The 9,601-nt window shown below is 38.1% G+C and overlaps 1 protein-coding gene across 1 annotated transcript in view; it reads left to right on the top strand.

The window, feature by feature from the left end:
- Window positions 1-9,195, top strand: part of KCNK1 (potassium channel, two pore domain subfamily K, member 1) — a 52,530-nt gene extending 43,335 nt beyond the window's left edge. The window contains exons 2-3 of the mRNA XM_004691128.2: window positions 4,668-5,063; window positions 8,016-9,195. Coding sequence (XP_004691185.1) covers window positions 4,668-5,063; window positions 8,016-8,275 — 656 coding nt within the window. The 3' untranslated portion in view covers window positions 8,276-9,195. The remainder of the gene's footprint in view (window positions 1-4,667; window positions 5,064-8,015) is intronic.
- Window positions 9,196-9,601: the final 406 nt, after the last annotated feature.

The following is a 9,601-nucleotide window of genomic DNA, read 5'->3' as shown; positions in this document are numbered from 1 at the left end:
ACAGAAGTCATTAAATAAAGGTGACTTCTTTTGCATGGACTACTTGCACCTCCCATGACTTATCTACCTCTGTCACCCCTGGCCAGCTGTGCCTGCTCTGTCACATATACTGGACTTGGCCCACTTTCAGTCTTTCAGAGTTTTATGTGATCTAGTTTAGGCCTCCCTTGAGATCCCCCACCACCACCACCACCGATAAACAGATTCCTTTTATAAGCAAAGTCACAGAAGCTGTCCATTCCCTAACATGTAGATAACATGAAGATGAACAGTTTGTCCATCTGCAGGTATTTAAAAAGTGTTACTGTGACAAAGGGAATTATGAGTACCTGTCACTGCCAGTATCTAGAAATTAACCTTTTATTGAAGCTGTGGAATGAAATCTTATTTCAAATAAAAGATAAGGTTAGAGTGGCATTGTCAACTTGATCTAATGCCTGTCAGTGCCACAGTGTGAGTTTCTGGTACAACTCTCACCAAATTTGCAGTCACTGAGCCCCAGTGTTAACTGATTAGCAGTGTGGCCAAAGAGCTTAGGAGTTGTAGCTGAGAAGGACATATATCCCTCCTAAGGGACTTACAGTCTGGTGAAAGAAATAGTGAATAAAGTCGAGGCTGCAAACTTAAGTCAGTTTACAAAAGAGGAAACAGTGGGATTCATTTCAGTATCTTTACTTAGGTTGATTTCAAACAAGTGAAGAATATTTTTTGGTAGCTTTAAAAAAAAAAAAAATGTATTGGGCCCTCCCTGGTGGCGCAGTGGGTAAACACAGCACTGAGAAGCTAAAGCCACTTCAGCACAAGTTCTCTCTGCAGCCCCGGAAGTGACGCACATGGGGTCTGTATGCATAAATAAATAAATCTTAAAAAAAATGTATTAAGTAAACTTAGTGGAAAATGTAACCTAATGGACCATATCATTCTAAGTAATATTAATGAATGAGACTATTTGTAGTTCAGGTTACAATAAGAGGTTCTGGTAAGCGGTACTCTCTAAAATATCTGGGAGGTGAGGAGTTGTGTCTCAGTGGCTGTCTCTACTAAATAGGAGCCCACACAGATTCTCTTGGACTTCATTCAGGAGGACATGACTATTGGAAGAACCCAGGGCCATGTCCAGTTTGGTACCCCTAGTGAGACGTTACTGAGCACCTTGTCAAGGCTGCTATAGTCCCAGTAGCCAAATTGAAACTGTGCCAGACCTCTCAGACTGGCACAGTAAGAACCACCCCCCCCCATTACACAGACACACCTGTGCACCCTACAGGTATGCTCAGCCCCTTTAGCAAGCATCTATGGCACTGGAGGCTGGAAAATCTGTAGATGGGACTTCCATCTCAGGAGCCTAAATTTTTTAAATCAGTTTTTTCAGAAAACTTTATGTTCAATCTCTTGGGTCACCAAATTATAGAAAGAGCCTTAGGAATATTTGAAGGGCACCAATTATATAAGGTTTATTAGCATTTTGCTGAATTCTTCCATAGTTGTAGTGGATTTAATGTGATTATAAGATTTAAAATGAGCTTTGCTCTATGATTTACCTGGGGGTTCAACTGACCAAGCTTGAATAAATTATTCACCACTTCATTAAAATTCAGTAGGACTGAAGGTTTCTGCTGGGTGCATTAAAGTGTCTTTTGCAAAAGAACTGTTGTGTTTTTCCCAGTAAGGCTTGCACCAAAAGTGTGCAGACGAAAAATGAGATGTGAATTTTACATTTTACTTTCCTTTAACAAAAATTGTTTATGTACACACCAGTGAAAGAAGCTGACTTTCAGCAAGCATCTACACATGGTGATTTTTAATCTCTTAGGAACATATAATTGACATAAAAATGCAAGAACTCCGTGAGTCTTGTAATGATGATTATCTCTGTCGGTTAGAGAAAACATTTTAGTAAATGGAGTTTTAGTTAACATTTTAATAAAAAGAACTATCATCATTTGAGAGTAAATTAGACCCTAAATATTTTAAAACTAGAAATTTCCTTTTCCCTCTACTGAAACCAAATTTATATAATTTGTTGGAACAGATGGTACAGAAGAAGTGGCCTGTGCGAAAGAGCTGTTCCTCTTTTAGTAAAGATAGTTTATAAAAATGCTATGAAAACATAATAAAATCATGGACTTTAAAGGCTTTTATCTAGTCTAATTGAATCCCCTAATCATCTATTTCCTCCACAGAGCCTTGCCAAAGTTTTAAATCTCTCCTTTGCCAACTCTGCTTGAAAACACTTTTGTCTGCTAGTACTTTTAGCTGCAAATTCACAACCAACTTTGTGAATCACATTTTTTTAAAGATTTATTTATTTATTCATACAGAACTGGGGTACAGGCCAGAGATATGGAGGGTGATAGGATTCACCAGAGACAGAGCGGGGAGCAGAACTGGCAGATCAACGAAGCACACTGCTGAGGGGAGCAGCAGGCGTGACAGGAGAGGTCTGCCGCGCCATGTGGGTCACCTCTGGGGCGGGGATCAACTCGCACTGAAGTGGCTGCGGCTCACTTCCAATGGTGTGTCCTAACCCCTTGCACCACCAGGGAGGGCCCTCTAATTGACTTTCTTATGGCTAAATAAAACTCCAGTTTCAGGTTCTATTTCCAGATATTTTGCCCATTAGAATTTTCTCCTTAAAGCCTAGCCTATATTGCAACTGTGATTGGAACCAGCCTTCTGTGAGGTGGGCCATTTTACTCAACAAGCTCCTGTCTCTCTAGTTTTTCAACAATGAACATCTGACTTCTCCTGCCTTCTTTGTTGCACGAGTGTGACTGGGCACACTTTTCTCCATCTTTCCTGCTCTGGTTACTCCTACTCACACACTCCAGGAGTAGCTGGAGTGAAATGACTAAATGGTCTCAGAACTGGAGTTTCAGAACAACAGAGCAATGGTTCTTAATCTTTTCTAGAGTCTAAGCTTTGGGGTCTCACCACAGAAAAATGCATATGTGTGTGGCTATACAGTCACATACAATTTCAGCGGGTCCCAGGTGCTCCCTGTAGCCCAGGGAACCCCTGGCTGATGTGCTGAGGCTGCACTGCAGCTGTGCGTGGCTGGGAGGACTTTACACCTATTTAACAGCAGAGCCAGTCTTGAGGTCTGATCCCTCAAAGGTGCTCATAGAAGTACGATGGCAATAAAAGTTAAGGGCGGATGTCATGCAACCGTTAAGATGAAGGTATTGGAGAAGCGGAAGCAGTTAAAGCACACCAGGACTGAGCAAATCTTTTAACATGTTCTGTTATTAATTCATGAAAATATTCATTCCCTCAATATGTATTAATCCAATGTCTATTAGTGGCAGGTGCTATAAAGGAAATCAAGGGAGTCCTGCATTGTGCCTCTTTGTTAGAAGCCCAACATTTTATGTATTTCTTTCTCTATGTAATGTAGTCTACATAAGATTTTCTAGGAAAAAAACAAATATAGAAAACCATAAATAAATAATTTTGGTCTGATCAGCTGAGCTTTTGAGCATTTGCTCAGCACGGTATATACTAGATTTTTCTTCTTGACTTTTAGGAAAATCATTACCATAGTCTCACTAGGCCAATTAATTTATGTTAAATTTATAGCAATACCTGTAAATATTATCTGGTAACTGCTATATTTTTAAGTCATAATAATAATCATTAGTTTCAAAGCTAAAATTCAAATAATACACTGATATATTAGACTTTTCTGAATTGCTTGGGTTTCACATCCTACATTATAAAAAAAAATCACAGTGACTTTAATAATTTTAAATAATTATTTTTCCAGGCTCTTTAGTGACCACGTGTATCTGAGCCCTTCCTGGGAACAAGTACAAAGCAGAGCCTGGAGGGATCTGGCGTGGAGCTTGTTCAGAGTTACTTACTTTTAAGCAGGATATATTTTAGAAATCAGATGTTTTAAATGCTTTTCCATTATAATCGCCTATGTGAAGTTTTTCGCAGGATCTGATTTCATAAAAAAATACTTCATTGGCTTTTTGCAAATTAACTTGTTCAGACATGTTAGTCTCAGGATAAAATTGAGATTTTAGAACAGTGTGTCAAGGCTCATGCTTGGCTCGGCTCTTGCTGACCTGTGTTGGTGAAGAGCCTCTTGAGCTGGCTGCATTTGGGAATCACTGAAACCTAGTGGAAAATAAACCATGGGCTCTCGTACTTTGTCATGTTTGTTCTTTCTCTTTTTTTTTTTGGTGGAACTTAGCTAGGTATCCTGGAACCTAGAGAAATGGTAAAGGGTGAAAATTACACTTTCTAATGTGTCATTTAATCAGATAATCAAGCAACATATTTTTTTTCAGTTTAATCACCTCTTATTAATTCATACTTAATGTTTATGAACATTTGTATTTTAAAATTATGATATTTCAGTTTTTCTTTTCTGTTAGAAGCTCTATCTATATGTACAAATAATTATTTAAAATTATTAAAGTCAATGTGATCTTTTTTATAATTTAGGAAGGCGCCGGTAGGACTTTATAAAGAGTAGGACTTACCAGCTGCATGACATCGGCCCTTAACTTTTATTTCCCTGGTACTTCTATGAGCGCCTTTGAGGGCTCAGACCTCAAGACCGGCTCTGCTGTTAAATAGTTGTAGACAGCAGACATACGTTGCTTAAAAATGTTTCTACTCCTTTCTCTTCACCATCTTGCCTCCTTACCTCGCAGGCTATGGCCACACTGTGCCCTTGTCCGACGGCGGTAAGGCCTTCTGCATCATCTACTCAGTCATCGGCATCCCCTTCACCCTCCTGTTCCTGACAGCTGTGGTCCAGCGTGTCACCATCCACGTCACCCGCAGGCCTGTCCTCTACTTCCACCTTCGCTGGGGCTTCTCCAAGCAGGTGGTCGCCATTGTCCACGCTGTCCTCCTCGGGTTTGTCACTGTGTCCTGCTTCTTCTTCATCCCGGCGGCCGTGTTCTCTGTCCTGGAGGAAGACTGGAACTTCCTGGAATCATTTTATTTTTGCTTCATTTCCCTGAGCACCATCGGTCTGGGGGATTATGTTCCTGGAGAAGGCTACAATCAGAAATTCAGAGAGCTCTATAAGATCGGGATCACATGTGAGTATGGCGGTCAGACTGCGCCTTTGGGTGATGTGTTGTCAGTCTCACGGGCGTGGCGACTCGTGAAGCCCTGATGGCTTTTATCCTGATTAAGCTTTCAGTTTGCTCTTCTCATAGTTATTTCATTTAATCATGGCTTCCTTCAAAATCCTGAATATCAATCTTATTATAGACTTTTCTCCCCCAGCCATCTCAAAATTACTGCCCAATTTCTTTCTAGTAATAGAGGCGTTCTAAAGTATAAATATACAGAATATATTTGAAAACCAGCTTTCACTTTAACAACAGTTGCTCTGCTTTATTATTAAATATTTTAAATTCAAGTAAACAAGGACTCAGGTGTAGCCTCTTACTATCAATCATGTTCTTTAATTTACCAAGAAAATCTTACAGCTATGGCTGATCTTACTTGCCTATCTCATTTATCCATGTAGTTTTTTTCTCAAAAAGTTGTATATGTTAACTTTAGAATTTTATATGTGGACAACAGACATTATAGGACCATAGATTTATCACTTTTAAATATTATTTAAACATTTGGTATGATATCATAGAAAACTTAGTAATGTATTTTCAAGAAAATTTATTTCTTAATGTATCTTTTCAAGACTCAGAAGCTTGTGTCATTGGTATTGATTCATCCAGTTTTTATTTCTGCCTTCTCAAGCATTTTTTTTTTAGATAAACTACTTATTTATTTAATTATCTTTTTTTAAAAATAATATAATAGTTTTCTCAGACATCTTTAAGGTCCAACTGTGGCATGCCTTCTGAAAAATCATAGTAGATGGATATTCAGGCAGACAGTCTGTCTGGCCCTTTCTTGTAGTCTTAACCTTACAAACTGCTTATTAGTGGAACTGTATGTACTTAAATACTTCTATTAAGCTATGAGCCCACTCAAGATATATTTTGAACAGCGAATGACTGCTATAATACAAGTTCAGTAAATTTTACGAAGTGGTTGCAAGGATGATTTCCTATTTCCTCTAGTTACCATAATATTTTTTATATTTATTATTCTACCTAGTATCTCTACCATAATCTAACCATGCCTCTATTGCTGAATTTTTAGATTGCTTTCAAATTGATGGTTTTATACCAAAAGACTGCAGTAAATATTTTTGTGCGTTTACATTTTTCCTACTTTGATAGCTTTAGAAAAAGTAGACTAGCTCATCCAAAGTGAACATACCTCTTTGCAACTCACAGAACATGTTGGCTCAGTGCTCCCTGAGTAGTGTTAGGGTTTACACTTTCACCAGAATTACCTGAGCATGACAGGTGCAGCACTCGTGGGCTGGTGTGGACCAGTAGCAACATAGAGGTGTTTTTTGCATGTTTAGTAGAAAAGTAAATATTATCTTGACTTTCATTTCTTGTATTAGGTAAAATGTTACCACTAATGTTTTTGTGACTTAGAACATGGACTACCTTTCTATAATTATGGCTGCTGGTTCCACTTTTCTCTTGTGTTGTCTTTTCATAAATTTTGCCCTATGCTTTATCCTTCAGTTTTTCATACTATATTAGATCCTTGCAGAAAATTTTAACATTTGTTACAGAAATCATGGGTTTGTAAGGCAAGTTATATATTACATGTGCTGAATGAAACAAATGAATGTCCCAAACATATATTTGTTACATCGAGGACAGGATAAAGTCCCATAGCTTTTACCTAAAGTCTTAGGTATTTTTGTCAATACGTAATGCTTGACTTAGTAATGGATAAAGGAGGGGATTTGTCAGTCTCACAATATCATTGCTATTTCCAAAATATGCTATATTAATATCAAAACCTAATACCCAAATTGTAAAGAGAATACTGTGGCACTTTACATTCCTGAGATAATCAGCCCCTTATTCCTACTATGTTAGGGATTCTAGTTTCCCTAATTCATCATTTTCTGGAGATCCTTTTCAAACATTTTACAGTGGTGACATCAAGTTGAGATTTTGCTATTAGAGTTTTTACTTTCACTTTTCTGTTCTTTTCCATGCTGATTTATTTCCCCCTGAAAGCACTTAGATATAGCAGACATGACTTAAAATCACTATTTTTTTTTCATCATAGACTCTAAGGGATGACACTTTGCTGGAACCAAGAGCTTATTTCTATTTTGGGGAAAGAAGCTGCTAGAGGTATTCAAAAAAATGGTTCTTGCTCCTATTTCCTAAGTGACTGTTATGTAGGGGAAAACTTAATTTGTGGCTTCATCTCAAAAATTATAAATAGCCCTTGTAAAAAAGTTACTGACATAACATTGATTTATAACATTATATAGGTTTAGAGGCCACACCATTATAAATCAACATCTGTCTGTACTGCTTTCTGTTCACCACTAAAATTAATTCTATCTTTTGCCGTACTGTTTTGTTTTATTGGGGTTATTTGTTTTGTTTCTTCTAAGTGTCATCGATCAAATGTTTGGTGATGTCCTTATTAATATCTACATTTTTTAAAGAAATGTTCTTCTAGATTAAACTGTAATTTCTGATGCTAAACATGTATTTGTTTAGGGCAAATAATGGTGAGTGTAATGAGTGCTAAGAAGGTGCCTCACTTCATTCTAGTCCCTCATGATATGCCAGAACTGGCCTAAAATATCGCTGGCATTTTGAGAGGCATTGATTATGAAGTGGGGGTGAAGGGCCCCTTCCTTCAAGGGGACTCTTAATGTGTATGGTATGTCTGCTCTCCTTGCATCAGCCCCAGCTTTCTGTTTTTGTTTTTGGTTTTTTTTCTCTCAAGAAATGCACCATCAGATTCTGGATAACCTAAGTTGGTGCATGGTCAGGTCATCCTTCATTTTTTTTTTTTTTTTTTGAGTGAGTACTTTGCGACACTTAGAAGCCAAAACATTCCAAAAAGTTAGGAAAGTGGCCATGAAGGTCCACACACCCTCCGCTGTGACACACTGCATGAGACACTGTCATTTTCCCACACAGGTTACCTGCTACTTGGCCTTATTGCCATGTTGGTAGTTCTGGAGACCTTCTGTGAACTCCATGAGCTGAAGAAATTCAGAAAAATGTTCTATGTGAAGAAGGATAAGGATGAGGACCAGGTGCACATCATGGAGCACGACCAGCTGTCCTTCTCCTCCATCACGGACCAGGCGGCCGGCATGAAGGAGGAGCAGAAGCAGAACGAGCCTTTCGTGGACGCTCAGTCCCCGGACTGTTCCGATGGCTCCGCGAACCATTAAGATTAGGGCTTCGCTGCATCGCCCTAGAGCCCTGGGGCAGGGAGCAACAGGCTTCATTTTGTTCATTTTTATGAGAATGTAAAAGCCAGAGTGGTGTTTTTAACAAATATCTATTGTTTGCATATTAAAAACAGGAAGCTTTTACTCTGGAGGACTGTCGGATATCTGAAGAAATGCAATAGGTTCCTATAATTGATATTCGACGAAGTTATCTAGACTTATAGGTGAAAAAAATATTTGAATGCTGCTGTGGATAGAAGCAGATTTTATACTTTTAATTGGGTACTTTGGGGTTTACTTAAATCACTTAGCTGTGGCTCAATAGCAACATTTATATTTACAAGCAAAAAAGCATAAAGATGTGTTTTATAAATAAGTTTGTGTGTACTGGCTTGCATGTGCCTATCCAAAATCCTTATTTTTGTAGAGTCTAAGTTAAAACTACTATTTATAATGAATAGGTAACACTAACAGTGTACATATATAAAGTATAAATATGTTTATATCCTGTATATAAGGCTTAGTTCACCAATTCCCAGCGTACTCTTAACCCAAGGTTGTAGATATCTTTTCTTTTGATTTCTCTTTATACTAAATAACCAAGAGTTGCTACAATAAAGGGGAATAATGCAGTTGAGTGAATTACTCTAGTATTCTTCTACAATAATGTTTCTATCCTCTTACAAGAGTATCACATCAGGCATCTAAAGTATTTGTAAGTATTTTTCTGGAGTTGAACAAATAATGAACATATGAGCTATAAAAAAAAAGGTTAAGACATTTTATTTTGAAATGTATTGTGATACACCGATATAAGTAATAAACCACAGATCATGAATATAGAGGCAAAAATGAACAGATTCTGTCAAACTGATCAGAGACTTTTTGAATTTATAAGGTGATATAAATAAAAAAATCATAGCTGGTTGCAAGCTTATGCTTTAATATATCAAGAAAAGTTTTCCTCCATGTAGATACTATGTACGTATTCCTTTAGAGAAATAGTAAGTGTAATAGTTAAGTGATATACCTAGGGGGCAACTAAGAATTTTGGAAAAGAAAATTAGAACCTGCATGAACATTAATGCTCAGTGACCTGCCTACTGAGTCTTATTTCCAGGTGTTGGTGATAATCAGTGTCCTACTGATGAGCTACCCAGTCAAACCCCCCCCCCCACCTTGGGGAACATGCTCAGTAACCTCCTCACCATCTCTGTTACCTGCCTCCCTGGCACACTGCTCCCAGCCCCACCCTGCACTGCTGCATTAGCCTCACACCTGTGCCCTGGCTTGTAACAGGGGGTGCTTTATTGTCTAAAATCCCAT

Source organism: Condylura cristata, unplaced genomic scaffold, assembly GCF_000260355.1.
Source record: "Condylura cristata isolate star-nosed mole 26May11 unplaced genomic scaffold, ConCri1.0 scaffold00030, whole genome shotgun sequence".
Taxonomy (NCBI): Eukaryota; Metazoa; Chordata; class Mammalia; order Eulipotyphla; family Talpidae; genus Condylura; species Condylura cristata.
This window is presented reverse-complemented; position numbering and strand designations above follow the sequence as displayed.